The sequence below is a fragment of the Lepidochelys olivacea genome, assembly GCF_965140295.1.
Source record: "Lepidochelys olivacea isolate rLepOli2 genome assembly, chromosome: 6".
Classification (NCBI taxonomy): Eukaryota; Metazoa; Chordata; order Testudines; family Cheloniidae; genus Lepidochelys; species Lepidochelys olivacea.
In genome coordinates this window covers 86,317,755-86,337,308 of record NC_140416.1, presented here as the reverse complement: position 1 = coordinate 86,337,308, position 19,554 = coordinate 86,317,755, and the positions used below count along the sequence as shown (strand labels likewise).

The 19,554-nt window shown below is 41.9% G+C and overlaps 1 protein-coding gene across 1 annotated transcript in view; it reads right to left on the bottom strand.

The window, feature by feature from the left end:
* Positions 1-19,554, bottom strand: part of YLPM1 (YLP motif containing 1) — a 59,645-nt gene that overhangs the window by 17,461 nt on the left and 22,630 nt on the right. Inside the window, exons 6-11 of the mRNA XM_084629937.1 lie at positions 15,092-15,212; positions 7,605-8,046; positions 2,521-2,613; positions 2,107-2,290; positions 1,783-1,928; positions 449-603 (exon numbers count right to left, since the gene is read on the bottom strand). Of these exons, the coding sequence (XP_084486063.1) occupies positions 449-603; positions 1,783-1,928; positions 2,107-2,290; positions 2,521-2,613; positions 7,605-8,046; positions 15,092-15,212 (1,141 nt within the window). The remainder of the gene's footprint in view (positions 1-448; positions 604-1,782; positions 1,929-2,106; positions 2,291-2,520; positions 2,614-7,604; positions 8,047-15,091; positions 15,213-19,554) is intronic.

Below are 19,554 nucleotides of genomic sequence, written 5' to 3'. Positions count from 1 at the left end.
ATCCCTCCCACGTACCACAGTCGAACACTGGTCTCAGAAAGAATTCTGAAACTCATAAATATTGTCAATTAATAGGAATCCTCTTCTTGCTCTCCCAAATCCAAGAGGTTTAAATCTCAGATGTATTCCACCTGATTATGTTGTGTTATTCTATTTGTATCATCAGCAAAGCCTTCTTGGAGCTCCCCAAAGTGAACCTTCATAGCTTTTTTCCCAAACCATTTCCTGCAGTCCTTACTTGGTCTATGAGAACACCAAAATTAACAAGTTACGTTTTAGATGTTCAACCTGCTCCCAGTTTTGGGGTTCACAAATTATTCAGTGGCTTTAGATGGGGCAGGGATTTGCTTCAGAAACATGCATACTGCAAATGGGAAATGTATCAGAATAGAGGCCCCTTAACACTGTTTGTTGCCTTCAGAATGGATAGCAGCTCCATGCTACTCACCCTTTCTGGCCTGCTGTCCCGTCCTGGTGGCTTCAAAATATCATCCACGTTCTTAGACTCTGGTTTCCTCTCTACCCGGGGAGCAGGGGGTGGCTGGCGGGGTACTGATGGAGCAGAAATAGGCATCCTCTCCTCAGGGTAATTTCTCCGGTCACCTACAAATTTCAGTAATTGCACACAAGTATTTTCTCAGCTCACTAAAATCAGAAATCTAAATCAGAAATCTCAGTTCACAGGATTCTAACAGACCCCAGTGATTTCTGAGACTGTGTGCTTTAGCCAAAATTTAAGATCTGATTGGTAGAGAAGACAGACAGTCTCATTTAGCCAATGCCATAAAAACAGAAAATCTGTACTGACAGAAATATGACCATATTTCCAAAAGGCAGAATGAAATAGTCAAAGAACAACAAGACTGGAATACAAGATTTTAGTTCAAGTCTCAGCTTTACCAGTGACTTCCTCTGTGGCCTTTGGAAAGTCGCTTAACCTCTTTGTAAACTGTAAAATGGGGATAATAATGACCTACATTCCCGGGGAGTTCTGAGGCTGAATGAATGTTTATAAATAGCTTTGAATATGTAAATCCCCTATATAAATGCTAAGCATCTTTATTCAGTCCATATATACAAGGAAAACGGACTGGTCTTTGTAATGTCTGTGATTAATTCACAATTCTGCAAAGCAGGGAAAAGAAGTCAGATCCAACTCGGAATACTATGGGAAATTCTTTTATTGGAATCCATACTACATAAGGGTGTGATGAAGTTCTAAAAACTTCCAGGTGGTTCTGATAGTTTTGTTCTGATTCACTTCCACTCAGGTGCTCAGAGACCACTGTGCTGAGTTTATTATAAGTCCAAGATGGACAGTTTATCATTCTTATTACATGATATTGATCTGTGGGATTCTTGCTTTTGAGAGGTGTGGACTCTCATAACCTCCTCCCTCTGACTTCTGAAAACTGAAATCAAATCAACTCAGCCCATGGAGTCACGATTACTGCATATGATCACACAGGGTCTTGAAATAGTGTTGCACTTTTAGTGTCAGATGTCACTTTATAGATGTCAATACCAAGTGAGCCACAACTGCAGTCCTAAGCAGTTCTGATCACAGACATCTGTATAACTGGTGGGCAAAATATCTCACTGCTACTTTCTAGATGTCATAACCAGTGAGAGACAGAAGATCACAAGAACAAGACAGACACTGCCCTGATAAATGCCACTAACATTTATATCCATAATGAAGTAATACATCTTCTTGTGATCTACCTTCCTTGTTTCATTTTCCCAACATTGTAGTATTACTTTGGGGCTAAGGAACTATACCTCCAAACATGGAAGGTCCATGATCATAGGTCGGGCGATCAGGCTTTCGTTCGTATGACGGTCTTTCAAAGCCCCCTCGCCTTGAGGAAGGATGGTCTTTCTTGTCACGGTAAGACTGAGTCCTTGACGGTCCAGTTGGAGGTGCCCTGCCAGAAGAGACAGCATTTTGCATAGCTCTGAGATTTCGACTACAGAGCGCAGCTCTGAATTCCCAATCAGTATACAAACATATGTCCTTCAAATGAAACTGACAGTCTGACAGCACCTAATACAGCATCAATCATGTGGATACAACTATGATCCAGCTTGTCCTGCGCTGCATACCTGTCCTCTCGAAGATGGCGTTCTTTCTCAAACCTCTCTCGATCATAGTCTCCTGAGCCTCGGTCTCTGTGCAGTTCCCGCTCCCTTTTAAAATCTCGGTAATCTGTGTTTGCATTGCCTTGACGCTCAAAGTAAGACTCACGATCCCTCTCTCTGTTGTAACGATCCCGCTGGCCTGGATGTTCTGAAAAAAAGAAACCCCCAAAATTTGAACTGTAAAAATATAAGCCAATCCTTAAAAAAACTCCAAGGGAACAGGAAAAGCATAGGAATAATGTTATAGTTATGGGCTTCTAAAAGAAGAAAGCAGCACACAATCTCTAGCATGGAACAAAAGTTTAGTGTTCTCGGCTATCCACATGATGCTTGCCTACCTTTCTCAAAGGATATCAGAATTAGCCAAGCAGTGCCTACCTTTTGAAAATGGCTGTCTCTCAGGCAAAGGTTCTGGACGCAGAGTTATTCTCTCCCCATAGGGAATTTGTTCAACTTTACTGGTGGTTATATCTGGTAAAGAAATTTGACAAGAAAATAAGTAAGGATATTGTCCCAAATTGCATCCCTCATCCATCTCCTCCCCTCTCTAAAAGCAATGACATAGTGGCATTCAAAGTGATCAGAGGGTAACTAGGCCTAAGTATATATTAGTGACCTGCTGTATAAAGAATGTTTGTGCTACATTAATGTTAACTGAATACCACTTAGAGCAACAAACAACTCACATAAGAAAAAAATAATTTAATTTAATTTTTAGGTGACAAATCTGAGAAACTGTCCCAGACTGAGGTGTCATTAGAGGGGGTTTTGGAACAGATTGATAAGTTAAACAGTAATAAGTCACCAGGACCAGATGGTATTCACCCAAGAGCTCTGAAGGAATTCAAATGAAAAATTGCAGAATTACTAACTATGGTTTGTAACCTATCATTTAAATCAGCTTCTGTACCAAATGACTGGAGGATACATAATGTGATGCCAATTTTTAAAAAGCATTCCAGAGGTGATCCCAGCAATTACACAGGCAAGTAAGCCTCACTTCAGTACCAGCAAACTGGTTGAAACTATAGTAAAGAACAGAATTGTCAGACACATAGATTAACTTGTTAACATAGATAATTTGTTGTGGAATAGTCAACATGGTTTTTGTAAAGGGAAATCATGCCTCACCAATCTACTAGAATTCTTTGAGGGGGTCAACAGACATATGGACAAGGGTGATCCAGTGGATATAGTGTACTTAGATTTTCAGAAAGCCTTTCACAAGGTCCCTCACCAAAGGCTCTTAAGTGAAGTAAGCTGTCATGGGATAAGAGGGAAGGTCCTCTCATGGACCAGTAACTGGTTAAAAGATAGGAAACAAAGGGTAGGAATAAATGGTCAGTTTTCAGAATAGAGAGAAGTAAATAGTCGTGTCCCCTAGGGTTCTGTACTGGGACCAGTACTATTAAACATATTCATAAATGATCTGGAAAAAAAGGGTAAACAATGAGGTGGCAAAATTTAAAGATGATACAAAACTACTCAAGGTAGTTAAGTCCAAAGCAGACTGTGAAGAGTCACAAAGAGATCTCACAAAACGGGGTGACTGGGCAACAAAATGGCAGATGAAATTCAATGTTGATAAATGCAAAATAATGCACAATAGAAAACATAATCCCAACTATACATATAAAATGATGGGGTCTAAATTATCTGTTACCACTTAAGAAAGAGACCCTGGCAACATTGTGGATAGTTCTCTGAAAACATCCACTCAATGTGCAGCGACAGTCAAAAAGGCTAACAGAATGTTGGGAATCATTAGGAAAGGGATAGATAATAAGAAAGAAAACATCACATTACTGTTATATAAATTGATGGTAGGCCCACATCTTGAATACTGCGTGCAGTTGTGGTTGCTGTATCTCAAAAAAGATACATTGGAATTGGAAAAGGTTCAGAAAAGGGCAACAAAAATTATTAGGGGTATGGAACAACTTCTGTATCAGGAGAGATTAATGAGATTGAGACTTTTCAGCTTGGAAAAGAGATGACTAAGGGGGGATATGATAGAGGTCTATAAAATCATGACTGGTGTGGAGAAAGTAAATAAGGAAGTGTTATTTACTCCTTCGCATAAGACAAGAACTAGGGGTCACTCAATGAAATTAATAGGCAGGTTTAAAACAAACAAAAGGAAGTATTTCTCCATACAACACACAGTCAACCTGTGGAACTCTTTGCCAGAGGATGTTGTGAAGGCCAAGACTATAACAAGATTAAAAAAAAAAAAACTAGATAAATCCATGAAGGATAGGTCCATAAATGGCTATTAGCCAGGATGGGCAGGGATGGTGTCCCTACCCTCTGTTTGCCAGAGGCTGGAAATGAGTGACAGGGGATGGATCACTTAATGTTTACCTGTTCTGTCCATTCCCTTTGGGGCACCTGGCACCGGCCACTGTTGGAAGACAGGATACTGGGCTAGATGGACCTTTGTTCTGACCCAGTATGGCCGTTCTTATGTTCCAATGTATTTTTCCCCATATACTTTTTTCATTAATTCCATTAAAGATATAGAAAAGAGCTAGCTAAACTTCTCTGGAGAGTGATCCAAACAGAAAGGAACGCCTTAGCAATGCTACAGTTAAGCCAATGTCTGCATTTTTTTTTCTGGTGTATACCACTGAAGGCCAGTGGTGAAACAAACAGGACTGCAGTGAAGTCCTTTTATTATTGTATTACTGGAATGGAATTTGACTCTTCCACAGAAAAATACAGTGCAACAAAACCCTGGGTTCCTAGGAGAGTTAAAATGTTCATGGCTCAAATTCAACACAAAATCTCATCTCAGAACTGCATATTTTTAAATTTTTAATTAAAAATATTCTGACTTTCCCTGTTGAAATTTCATGGATGTAAAACATTTAAATAGGAGGAGTTTTTATAGCATTTGTGTAATTCAAAGCAGCTGCAATTTTTAAAAAGTTACTTTTTTTAAAAAAGCTAGTTGTTTCAAGATTGAAAATTTTGTAAGTAGAAGTAAATAACCAAATATTCTATTGAAAATAATTGAAACATCTTTTACTACTGTTGAAATTAAAGGAAAGGGGAGTTTAACTGTCAAAAGTTAAAATGTGTTGTACACTCTACAAGCCAATGGAAAGAAAGGAGGGAGTGATTCAAACAGGATAGCTGCTGGGGGAATAATGCCACACATACACCCTCTCTTCCTTTCCCATAAACGGTCTCTGGCTGAAGAGACTAGGGACAGCAGCACAAACTGGAAGGTTACAGCTGCGGAAAAGCCTAAAACACAAGCAGGAAAGCACAGAACTGGACCGCAGGAAGTAGTTGGTCAGGGCACAGATAATAAGGGGAGCTTATGGGTTTTTTTTTTTTTTTTTTTTTTTTAAATAGCCCAGTTTTATCTACTGTAGTAGCTAACAGTCTGTTTCTGGTTGTTTTATAGCCTAACAAAAAGCCCCATAAAAGTACAAACTTTAAAAAAAGTAGCTGAAAAGCAGCTCAGTTTTAAAACTGAACTGGTGGGTCATTTTCCCAAGGCAACATATTTCCCTCCTTAAGGAGTTTAGCTGTGGGATCCTCCCACCTTGCAGGGTCCTAGATCCCATGCGCCAGCCCGAGCCTGAACATCTACACTGCAATTAAACAGCGCCTTAGCCTGGCCAGCTGCAGGTTTTTAACTGCAGTGTAGCCATACCCTATAGTTGTCAGAGAGATACCAGTATGTAGACAACAGTAACTGAAGTAGCTAGTTTAGATTCCTGTCAGTTTTCTAACAATTTTTAATAAAATATTCAAATCATGGGATCATTTCTGCTCCAAATAACTACTGGCAAGTTGCAGAGACAATAAAGCTAGCTATACCACAACACTCATTTTAAAAGTAACTGCATTTGAGCAGAATCTCTCTCTTTTTAAAGCAGTGTAAAACCATGGGAAATTAACTCTCAACTAAAAGCTTCATATTAAATTTTAGCTGTGGGAAATTCAGTATTAAATCTGAACCCCATCCATCATTCTTCATGATATAAGTTGTAAACTCTTGAGGGGAAGGCATTTATCTTCATTCCTGCCTGCAGAGCTCCTCATCTACTTTGGGCAATACACAGACAAATAATAAAAGAACAATAGCATTAGATGTTCTACTTGTAGGCATTCAAAAAGTGGTCCATTTTATTACAGGTGATCTAACAGATAAAAAGACCTGTAGAGTATCAATATTGTATTGGTTATGATATACTGTTTTGTGATTCTATCACATGGGCTAGTATTGATTAGAACCAGAGGTGGCAATAATCAATTTAATTCATGTGAAGCACCTCAACATCACACCATGGAAGGAAAAAGTAAACTCAAGCAGAGGGGAGAGGATCATCACTTCTTTTTTTGGGGGGGGGGAGGGGGGGAGTGGGGCAGAAGGATTGGCCTTATGGGCGGGCGAAAGCTCAGGGTGCTATGGTTACACACCCTGCCCCCACACACAGTCAGCCCAAGGTCCCTTTAGCTCCCAAGTGCTGGGCCTGGAGCTGAGGAGGGGAAAGGCTGGGGTGCGCAAGCTGGGGGCTCCTATGGTACACTAGGGTCCAGCTGCTAGTTCTGGCCAGGCTGGGGAGGGATGGGACTTCCACTTCCCCTGAATAGGCTGATCCCACGGTCAGGTCAGACTCACCTCTGGGAACCTCCCGCAGCTGCAGAAAGCTCTGCTACTGCTGGCTGGCAGCCCAGTTCTGAAGGCTGCACTGTCTCCAGCAGCAGCACAGAAGTGAGGATGGCATGATATGGTATTGCCACCCTTACTTCTGTGCTGCTGCTGGCAACGGCACTGCCTTCAGAGCTGGGCTGCCAGCCAGCAGCCGCCACTCTCCGGCCACCCAGCTCTGAAGGCAGTGTTGCTGCCAACAGCAGCACAGAAATAAGGGTGGCAATACCATATCATGTTACCCTTACCTCTGCACGGCTGGGCTCCCAGCCAGCAGCCAGTCCTCTTTGGCCGCCTAGTTCTGAAGGCAGCACCACCACCAGCAGCAGCACAGAAGTAAGGATGGCAATACCGTGACGCCCCCTCCAATAGCCTTGCGATCCCCCCACTACCCTGTTTCCCTGGGATCGGGACCGCCACCCACATACACACCTGGTTACAACACTGTGAAATTTCTGATTTAAATATCTGAAATTGTGAAATTTAAGGTTTTAAAAATCCTATGACTGTGAAATTGATCAAAATGGGACCGTGAATTTGGTAGGGCCCTACTCATGAGTGCAGTCTAATTATTTAAGTGAGGAGATCAATCATATAGCAACAACTTTCAACCTCACTGCAGCTGAGGTATTTGGCACTACATAATGATGTACAGATCTTACACAGGGATTGTGTTAAGATTCTGGGCATACTATGTGTGGTAAATAACACTCAGAGCACGTCCCTTTAGAAATAAAAAGTTTTGTTTAAGTGGTCCTGTATTAGAGGCAAAATTATTTTTTCCATTACTCACCCCGCCCATGGCCATAGTCCACAGTCTGTTGAATTAGAGGTGGTTTAGGAATTGATGATGGTACAGATGATGGAATGGGAGTATGACCTGGAGGAGGTATTTTCCCAGAAGATGACACTGTATGTGGCAGCACTGATTCTGGTTTACATAATGCATACTCCAAATTTGCTCCTTTATCTTCACTGGTATCCCAGAGTCCATGAAAAGAATCCTCATCCCAACGTTCCTGTTTCACAGCACCAGATGTTGGCTTTATTGCAGGAGCCTGACTTGAGGTTGTAGCTGAAGCCGGAATCGGAGCACCTGGCCTTGTCACCGGGGCACCTGGCCTCGTCACCAGGGTGGGCTGCCTGAACAACACTGGTGGCTTTATAATAACAGCAGGAGAAGGTTTGATAGGCTGAGATTCTATTGGTGTCTCAGGTGGCAGCTGAGAAGATGCCTAAACATGGGAAACATTTCACCCTATGTGAAAACAGTAAACAAAGCCCTCTGACCAACTTGTGTCCCATTAAGCCTTGCAAACCTGACCCAAACACAACAGGACCCAGCTACAAGTGTAGGGTTCAGGTCAGGTCGGCTCAGATCATCTCCTCCTACCTGTGGGATTGGCATCATGGAAACGGATTCCGGGTCCTGCCACTTGGCTGCACTGTGTCTGCTAGGGAGTTATCACTCTTACAAGTCACAGTGCCTCTCACTCCACAGCACACACGGTGCAGCAAAGCAGTGGTAGCTGACAGGAGTGGAGTACACAGCTGCTGCCACACCAACCCCGTGAGCAGAAGGTGGCCGGTGATTGATCACGTTCACCAGGCATGGGGAGTAGGAAGTCCCCCGCAGGACAACCCCCAAGACAAGGCAGTGGTGGCGGCAATACAGTTTCAGGGGAAAGTGTTAGGTCCGGGTGGGCCAGAAAAGGACTTGACACTCTCAGGTCAGGTTCAGGTCGGCTGTGCCAGGGTCAGATTCAGGCCCAGGTTGGTCTTTAAAATTGGGCCTGAGCAGACCTCTAGTCCCAGCTGAGAAGGGTGCTTTCATAACAGTCTGTAATTCACACATTCCTAACCATTAGCATTTTCAGGTCCCCTCATAGGAGGGCAAAACTACACACTGATATCCCAAGAAGAACAGCCATTCTGGATTGGTTGGTGTGTGCTCACTACTTGAAACCTCTAAATCCATTAAGTCAAATATGAATAAAGTCTTAACGTAACTGTTCTCTCATCCAAAATGACCTTACCAAATTAAGCTCTCTCTTTAGCCAAAGCACCTTCCAGGCTGTTTCTCTCAGCTAAATTTTACTTTATAGATATGTGAAGAAGAATTGCCTCTAAACAGCAGCAGGTCTAAGACGGCATCTATACTAAAAATGTATCCATTGCGGACACCAGGTGCAGCTGAACCAGTGCTGAAAATGATTTAAGTGCAACTGTACACTAGAGTAAACCATATTCTGCACTGTTTCACAAACCCTAATAGAGGACTGGTCAGAAAAAGCTGTGATCATGGTTTGGCCGTTCTAGTCTTGCAGTTAAACTGTATTCAGCAACACCCACTGCCCACAATTAGTAAACTTCCTAGTATAAACAGAGCTTCCGACACTACAGTTACCTCTCTTGCTCTTGTGTACATACACCCTATCTACAGCTATTGCCAGCTTCTTGACAACTCCCAGCAAAAATCCACCCTCTCCAGAGTTAACGCCAGCTCCTTGGCTCACCCTAGAGAAAACTTGCTTTCTGTTCAGCTAACATCAACCTCCTGGCTCTCCTAGGTTACATGGATAATGTACTCCTTTATTCACCACAAGGTCCATAGTCTGACCACCCCGCTCCCATAACAGATACAATACTCAACATGACAAATTAAAAGAAGCACTGTAAAACTTTGTAACAAAGGTGGAGAAAGCTATTAGGGGACAGGCTGTTCTAGATTTGATTTTGACAAATAGGGAGGAACTGGTTGAGTATTTGAAAGTGGAAGGCAGCTTGGGTGAAAGCGATCATGAAATGATAGAATTCATGATTCTAAGAAATGGTAGGAGGGAGAACAGCAAAATAAAGACAATGGATTTCAAGAAGGCAGACTAGCAAACTCAGCGAGTTGGTAGGTAAGATCCCATGGGAAGCAAGTCTAAGGGGAAAAACAACTGAAGACAGTTGGCAATTTTTCAGCGAGAAATTATTAAGGGCACAAGAGCAAACTATTCCACTGTGTGGGAAAGATAGGAAGTATGGCAAGAGACCACACTGGCTTAACCAGGAAATCTTCAATGATCTAAAAATCAAAAGTGAGTCCTACAAAAAGTGGAAACTAGGTCAAATTACAAAGGAAGAATATAAACAAATAACACAAGTATGTAGGGACAAAATTAGAAAGGTCAAGGCACAAAACGAGATCAAACTAGCTAGGGACACAAAGGGTAACAAGAAAACATTCTACAAATACATTTGAAGCAAGAGGAAGAACAAGGTAGGCCCGTTACTCAATGGGGTGGTGGGGGGAAGATAACAACAGAAAATGTGGAAATGGCAGAGGTGCTTAATGACTTCTTTATTTTGGTTTTCATCGGGAAGGTTGGTGGTGATTGGATGTCTAACATAATGAATACCAGTGAAAATGAGGTAGGATCAGAAAAGGCTAAAATAGGGAAAGAACAAGTAAAAAATTACTTAGACAAGTGAGATGTCTTCAAGTCACCAGGGCCTGATGAAATGCATCTTAGAAACTCAAGGAGCTGACTGAGGAGATATCTGAGCCATTAGTGATTATCTTTTAAAAAACAACAAGGAGTCCTTGTGGCACCTTAGAGACTAACAAATTTATTTGGGCATAAGCTTTCGTGGGCTAGAACCCACTTCATCAGATGCATGGAGTGGAAAATACAGGAGCAAGTATAACTACATGAAAAGATGTGAGTTGACTTACCAAGTGTGAGGTCAGTCTAACGAGACAATTCAATTGACAGCAGGATACCAAGGAAGGAAAAATAACTTTTGAAGTGCTAATGAGAGTGGCCCATTTCAGAAAGTTGACAAGAAGGAGTGAGTAACAGTTGGGGGAAATTAGTATTGGGGAAATTAGGTTTAGGTTTTGTAATGATCCAATCACTCCCAGTCTCTTATTTTTCCTCCCTTGGTAGCCTGCTGTCAGTTGAATTGTCTCGTTAGACTGACCTCACACTTGGTAAGGCAACTCACATTTTTTCATTTATTTATACCTGCTCCTGTATTTTCCACTCCATGAATCTGATGAAATAGGTTCTAGCCCACGAAAGCTTATGCCCAAATAAATTTGTTAGTCTCTAAGGTGCCACAAGGACTCCTCATTGTTTTTGCTGATACAGACTAACACGGCTACCACTCTGAAACCTATCTTTGAAAAGTCATGGAAGATGGGATAGATTCCAGAACACTGGAAAAGGGCAAATATAGTGCCAATCTATTAAAAGGAAAATAAGGACAACCCATGGAATCACAGACCAGTCATCTTAACTTCTGTACCCGGAAAGATAATGGAGCAAATAATTAAGCAATCAATTTTCAAACATCTAGATGATGATAAGGTGATAAGTAACAGTCAGCATGGATCTGTCAAGAACAAATCGTGTCAAACCAACCTGACAGCTTTCTTTGATAGGGTAACAAGCCTTGTAGATAGGGGGAAGAGGTAGATGTGGTATATCTTGACCTTAGTAAAGCTTTTGATATGGTTTCGCATGACCTTCTCATAAACAAACTAGGGAAATGCAACCTAGATGTAAGGTGGGTGCAAAACTGGTTTGAAAACAGTTCCCACAGAATAGTTATCAGTGGTTCACAGTCATGCTGGAAGGGCATAACGAGTGGGGTCCCGCAGGGATCAGTTCTTGGTCTGGGTTCTGTTCAATATCTTCATCATGATTTAGATAATGGCACAGAGAGTACACTTATAAAGTTTGCAGACGATACCAAGTTGGGAGGGGTTGCAAGTGCTTTGGAGGATAGGATTAAAATTCAAAATGATCTGGACAAATGGCCTGAAGTAAACAGGATGAAATTCAATAAGGACAAATGCAAAGTACTCCGTTTATGAAGGAACAATCAGTTGCACACATACAAAATGGGAAATGGCTGCATAGGAAGGAGTACTGCAGAAAGGACCAAAAGCTAAATAGTGGACCAAAAACTAAATATGAGTAAACAGTGTAACGTAAACAGTGTAACGCTGTTGCAAAAAAAAAAAAAAAAAAGCAAATATCATTCTGGGATGTATTAGCAGGAGTGTTGTAAGCAAGACACGAGAAATAATTCTTCCACTCTACTCTGTGCTGATTAGGCCTCAACTGGAGTATTGTGTCCAGTTCTTGGTACCACATTTTAGGAAGGATGAGGACAAACTGGAGAGAGTCCACAGAAGAGTGACAAAAATGATTAAACGTCTAGAAAACATGACCTATGAGGAAAGATTGAAAAAACTGGGTTTGTTTAGTCTGGAAAAGAGAAGACTAAGGGGAGACATGATAACGGTTTTCAAGTACATAAAAGGTTGTTACAAGGAGGGAGAAAAATTGTTTTTCTTAACCTTTGAGGATAGGACAAGTAGCAATGGGCTTAAATTGCAGCAAGGGAGGTTGAACATTAGGAAAAAACTTCTTAACTGTCAGGGTGGTTAAACACTGAAATAAATTGCCAAGGGAGGTCATGGAATGTCCATCACTGGAGATTTTTAAGAGCAGGTTAGACAAATGCCTGTCAGGAATGGTCTAGATAATACTTAGTCCTGCCATGAGTGCAGGGGACTGAACTAGATGACCTCGAGGTCCCTTCCAGTCCTATGATTCTATGATAAATACAAATGAATGGCAAAGCTCTGCTGGAGCCACATGCGGCTCTTCAGAAGTTAATATGCGGCTCCTTGTATAGGCACCGACTCTGGGACTGGAGATACAGGCGCCAACTTTCCAATGTGCTGGGTGGTGCTCACTGCTCAACCCCTGGCTCTGCCACAGGCCCTGCTCCTACTCCATCCCTTCCCGCACCCTCCCCTGAGCCTGCCATGCCCTCACTCCTCCCCCATACCCCCAGAGCCTCCTGCACGCCACAAAACAGCTGATTGGGAGGTGCAAAGAGGGAGGGGGAGGCACTGATCGGCTAGGCCACTGGTGGGTGGGAGGCACTGGGAGCGGGGAACTGATGGGGGGCTGCTGACGTATTATTGTGGCTCTTTGGCAATGTACATTGGTAAATTCTGGCTCCTTCTCCCATTCAGGTTGGTCATCCCTGGTATAAAGCATACCACACATCCAAAGTTAGGCAGCAAGCCTCTTCCTTTATGTACATTTACATAATACATTGCATTACACGTTTTGGGATTGGCTTGGTTACTCTGTAGGAAGCAATCCCTGTACAGCATGCTCTGTCCATATATGACTTACTCTTTACCTAGTCTTTGCTCCCAACTTATCTTATTCCATTATTTTTTCCATTATAAATAGTTCCCCCTTACCTTAGCTAGTACAGACATTCTGTTTCCAGGCTGTTGATCTATTTACCTCCCTAACCCTGTTTCCCACGAAATGAGGCCTCACCCATGTCCAATTACTCATGTCAAGTCAGGCCTACATATGGAAAGCACAGTTTGTGTACACTGAAGAAAAAATTACTCTTCTAGCTTCCTACACAGAGCCTGTGCCAAAGGTTGCTGAGAAACACAGAAGCTGAGTTGCTTCAACATCTGGAAAACAGACAATCTAGAAGAAAATGGGTGAGCAGATTTCATGCTCTTCTGCCAATCAGTGTCTAATATTTATTTACCTACTTCATGGATGTGCTGATAGGATTCAGTCATGTTTGTAAAATGATTTAAACAGTTTTAGCAGTATGGTGATTTAAGTAGTATATTATTATACCCATTATTCAGTGGGTGCTTTCCAAACACAAAGGAGGGGATAGTCCCTGTTCCAAAGAGTTTATAATCTAAAACAGTGGTTCTCAAACCCTTTTTTCCCTGCGGATAACTTGAAAATTGCTGAGGGTCTCGACGGACCACTTAATGATCTTTCCAAATTTTGTTTGTACCGTTAACTAACTATTGTAAAGTGCTTTGGATAAAAGTGCTATATAAAAAAAACTTATAATAATTAACGTTTTTTTGTTCTACAAATAAAAGCACTCAACTCATATTTTAATATCAGTAGTCTCACCTTTCTAATGTGATGGATGTGTCCTCTCTCCCTTGCCCCAGCAGCCACCAAGCTGGGGCTGGAAGAGGGTGGGGGGGTGTCTCTCCTCCTCTCTCCCCCACCACAGCAGCCCCTGAGCTAGGGCTGGGAAGAAGAAGGGTCTACCGCGGCAGCTCCCCAGCTGAGGCTGGGAAGGAGGGCCATCTCTCTCCGGCAGCCGCAGCCCTAGAGCTGGGGAAAGTCACCTGTTTCTCTGGCTTCTGCAGCCCTGCATATCCCAAATTCCCCTACCCCTTCTTCTCACCCCATTGTTCGCTCCCATCTACCCCTATTCCCCCCAGTGCCACCACCTCACCTTACATGTCCGCCTTCTCCAGGGTCTAGATACCTAATTAGTGGAGCCATGCCTGAGCCACTCCACTAATTAGGTGGGTGGCCCTTCATTCTTTCATGTGCGGCCACCCAGGCGTGCACCTTAGAGAGAACTATCTGCAGACCACCTTAACGGAGCTCGCGGACCACTGATGGTCTGCGGACCAGAGTTTGAGAACCTCTGATCTAAAAAGATAAAGAGATGAAGGACAGGGGAAAGGTATACAGTGTTCAAGCAGAGTGATCTGGGTGACAGGGCAAAACTTCTTAATTTAACTTTTTAAAAGTGTAAAATTAAGATATCTTCTCCTATCCTCCCTACAAATAACTGAACTACTTTGATCCATATCCATACTTCAGATTAACAAGTATGTGAAACACACACATACAAATATACAAGAATATTGTATCAAACAAATGTACAGTAGAACTTCACTAATCTGAACTACTGGAAGGGAGAGCCCAGCGCAGGTAAGTGAAGTTTGTAGCCCAATGAGTGCTGGGGCAGAACACCAGCACCATCAGACAATTATAAATGTCCTACTCCTTCTTCAGGGGATTACCTGAATGCCTGGGGCATGCTAGGAATTGATATGTTGCTCCTACACTGGAAAAAGCATGTCATGTTCCCCCTGGTCTATGAGAAGCGTGTCATTAGACACATTACTCTTGCCCCCAACACAGCAGCAGAATCTCACTGGCTTGTGTTTAGATCAACTACAAGCTCAAAAGTTTTTTCCATTTGGGTTTGTAGGTTACCAAAATACAGTTTTGCGAGATTTGACTAAGTGTAAAGTATTATTTAATGAGTTACCTACCTCAGTTTGCTTCGCCTCACCATCAGAAGCCAGGAAATATCTATTTTAGCTAGATTCTAGATTTGAACTAATGTTCACACCCAGGTGAATTATCAACAGCATTTCATTCCTTTAGCACAGATTTCATTTACCTGAAAGGCACGTGGCCTTGTAGTTGTGGTTTGTGATCTAGAAGTTTCCTGTGATGAGAGTTGGGGCATGTGGGGATCAGGCACAAACTCTTTCAACTTCTGCAGCTGTTCTTTTTGTTCCCTGCACATCAATCACAAAAGTGTGTTACCATTCTGTGGCATAAATGCACAGTTAAAAAAAAAGGCAGGGGGGAACCGATACTTACATCAACAAAATATATTATAGTAGTAGTAATAATCAATAGCCACTACAGAGTTTATGACTGGGATAAGCTAGGACACAAGCAGCTGGTAGCACCCCAACAGCCAGCATACTGGGAGAGACTTGACTTAGATTGTAAGCTCTTTGATGTAGGGACCATCCTTTTGTTGTGTGACTGTAGGGTGCCTAGCACAATGGGGTCCTGGTCCACGACTGGGACTCCTAAGTGCCACCTCAATACAAACAATAAATAATAACAGCTGCAACAACTCAGAGCTCCCCTAACATCCGGCTTTGGAAAAATGCATTGGTTGGCAAATCCAGATCAACACACAACTGATACCAGACTTGTCAGATGCACAGAGAACAGATCTAGTTGAAGACACCTGAAGTTGAGAGAAGCTATTCTCTACATTTCTACTACTGCTTCTGTCTCAAAGCATCATCAGAAGGAGTCTTATCAATTTCAAGCCACTTACACTGCATTGTTCTGCTTAGGATCTGCTCTTTCTTAAGTACGCAATGAGAAGAGTCAGCATAACGTAGAAAACACAACTCTCAATATGGTTTGATACAAAAGGGTGACTTCCCCAGCATTAACTTGAAAACTGAGGAAAACAGTCAACAGAATCTTCTTTAATTGAACCCTTTCTTTGGCGCTGTAGAGAGAATCTGCTTTCACATATGAAGCCTTCTTGTTTCAGTGTATCAATTTATTAGACCTTAAACACCATTCTCTAAAGCACAAGTGACAAAGTCCCTGCCAACCTGGTGTATTAAACCAGTTCCCATGACAGATTAAATTCTTCAGAATCATAACTTCCATTCACTTTTTGAAAATTACATTTCCAGCACTTCTGGTTGCAGCTAAAACCTTCCATATGGGAATACAAGGTATATCATCTTTATGAGTGTGAAAACAGAACAGCTTCGAGAGAGGGAGAAAATGCCCCCATTCATTTCAACGTGTTTTTAACTGAAACCTAAGGACGACAAATGTCAACAGTAACTGTTTAACTGTTCATCATTTTAGCATAAAATCCAGCTTGTGCGATTATCACCCTAAGGGGTGCAATGGCAGATGCAGGAAAGTGGGGGCACCCTACCCCCTTGACTTTGTCTTTACCAAATATTGCTCCCTCATTGATCTTCCTGTTCCCTCTGGAGGATGAACCATGACGCTCTGTTCTTAGGTCTATTCCTCTTCTTTCTACACTCTTCTCTGAAAGACCTCATTCATTTACATTCCAATTTATAAGTTTACCTCTTCCTTTTTTGATGTTCCTTCCTACAAATGTGCATGACGCACCCATACCCAGGATATCAGTGCACCATCCAAGCTTTCTCTCTCTTTATATTACACCATTATGGTACCTCTGAATGTTTCCAGTGGTAAGGGATTTTGGAAAACGGTTTGGAAGAATATTTTGCTGTTTATTATTGCTCGGCCACCCTTCAGGATTCTTGTGATAATGATGTAGCAGAAATTGTTTTACATTTCATTATGCAGATAGTAAAATCCTGCATCAACCTCATTTTGGAGCTGTGGGTTGACTACATGATGAACATAGCTTTTGCTATGGGATGCCTGGAAAGGGGCAATCTCTGAGATCATCAGTTGGCTGGGCCCTGGTTTATTACATTTGGATTTGGACAGAGAGCCACTGCAGCAAGCAGAGAACTGAAGTGGCAAACTCTCATCAGGCTCTGTTGCCTAACGAGTGGACCATGACATTTTGAACCAGCAGGTGAGGGGTTTTTTTTTTGCCTTCACACATTCAACCCCAGGTACAGCACATTAGAATAATTGAGTTTTGCAGTGATAGCTAGTTGTATCACCGTGGACAGATCCACATCTAAGAAGCCATGCTCCTGACTAGCCAAGGATGTAATAAAAAGCATATTTTGCTACTGTCATCATCCAGTAATCTACGGACACTGAGGAGTCTAGTAGCATCCCAAGACTGCATATCACTGTAACTGAAAAAGTAGACATCTTCAGTTATTTACTAAGTGCCAGTGATGTGCTGAACACTGTACAAGAAACAGAAAAAAAGATGCTTTCTCTCACAAGCATCTTAAAAACTTGAGGACCATGCTTCACTTTGGCAAGTTCTTCAAAGCATTTTCTTCTTCCCACCAGTATCACCTCTGTCTTTCCCAGGTTTTGTTTCAGTCAACTGTTTTTCATTCAGCAGCAGTGCTCTCTCAGGTACTGAGATATCTGGATGATAGCATCATCTACAGAAGATCTGCAGCTAACTGACATCTGCATGTTGTTGGCATTGGGTCCGTAGTATCTCAAATCTTCCCTAGAATTGTAATTTAATAAAGGATGGCAAAGTTGAATAGAAGGATAAACAACATTAAACCCTGAGAGAGTCCTCATGTGAAATCTCTCTAGGAAGTGCAATAGCCCACATGACATGACAGGAATGAGGGAAGCCAATTTAATGCAATTCTGCTCATCTCACCAGGTCACTCAGATGAGTCATCAACACTTCATAATTAAAGGGTGCTGGTCAAGGGTGCAGACAGATCTAACATCAGCATGTATGTGTGCCAACTGTCTTTGAAAAAGAGGAGATTTTCCATCAGTGTGACCAGTGCTGTTTCTGTTCCATACGCTGGTCTAAAATCTGTCAGGGAAGATTCTAAGATATTAGCAGAGGTCAAGTGCTGCTGGAGATGGCTTTTCACCAATACGTCAATCACTTTGCCTGGGAAGGGAAGGTTATCAGCAAAGTCATTGACGTTGAGTGATGGTTTCCTGAACACACGCTGGACGACTGCATGTTTCAGGAAGGCTGATAGGCTGCTATTTCTGAAGGTGTTAATGTTCTATGTCAACAGTAGACTCAAGTGCACCTGACTGGCTGCCACCAACCAAGAGGGGTACATATAGGATTTCTAAGAACTGGAGATGCCATCTTTGATCCAGTCAATCTTTTCTCAGTATACTTTACAAAGTTCTTCACACTGGGTGATGCTAGATTTCAAATGAGGGAAGGCAGTCAGGAACCATGATAAAAAAAATAAGCACTGTACAAAACCAAATTAATCCATATTAAATGGATTAAGATCTGGCTAACTGATAGATCTCAAAACATAATTGTTAACAGGGAATCATCAATAATTAGGAAGACTCTACAAGAGTCCCACAGGGATCAGTTGTCAGCTCAACTCTGTTCAGTATTTTTACCAATAAATTGCAAGAAAATATAAAACCACAACTGATACAATTTGCAGATGACAAATATTGGTGGGGTGGCAAATAACCAGGAGAACAGAACTACATTTAGGAACACAGAATGTGGGCAGCCATATTTACTGGACATGTGTGCGTGGTAGTGAGAGGTGGAAACCTCAGGAAAGCAGTAACTCTGAAAAGGACTTAAGGGTCACTAGATAATCCACTGAACATGAGCTTCCACTGTGAAGCAGTGGCAAAAAAGGCTAACCCAATCCTTGGATGCATAAACAGGGAAATGTTAAATACATAAAAAGAAAAGGAGTACTTGTGGCACCTTAGAGACTAACCAATTTATTTGAGCATAAGCTTTCGTGAGCTACAGCTCACTTCATCGGATGCATATCGTGGAAACTGCAGCAGACTTTATATATACACAGAGAATATGAAACAATACCTGGGTGATATCAACTTCACATACAGCACAGGTGAGATCACTATGGAAAACTGTGTCTAATTCTGATGTCTAAACTTTAAAAATGATTGTGAAAAATTGGAGAGGGTTCAGAGAAGTACTACAAAAATTAATTTGAGGTCTGGAAAACATACGTTACATTGAGAGACTTACGAGCACAATCTATTTTGGTGATCAAAGAGAAACTTAAGAGCTACTAGATCAGAGTCTTTAAGTACCTACACTGGAAGTAAACATTAGACTTTATGGAACTCTTTAACCTAGTACTGACATAACAAGATGCAATAATTGGAAGTTGAAGTTAGATAACTTCAAACTGGAAACAAGACAACTTTTAAATAGTGAAACACTAGAACAGATTATCAAGGAAAATGGTTAGTTCATCATTATCTGGAGTCTTTAAATCAAGACTGGCTGAAAGTCAAAGGGACTTAGGTGCCTAACTCACTCAGGCACTTTTGAAAATCTCAACATGGATGTCTTTCTAATAGGATCTAACTCAACAAGTTATTGGTCTTGACAGTAGTGAAAAATTCCCTCAACTGGAGGAATTACTGGATGAAGTTCTATGCTCTGCATTATACAGCTCTGACTAG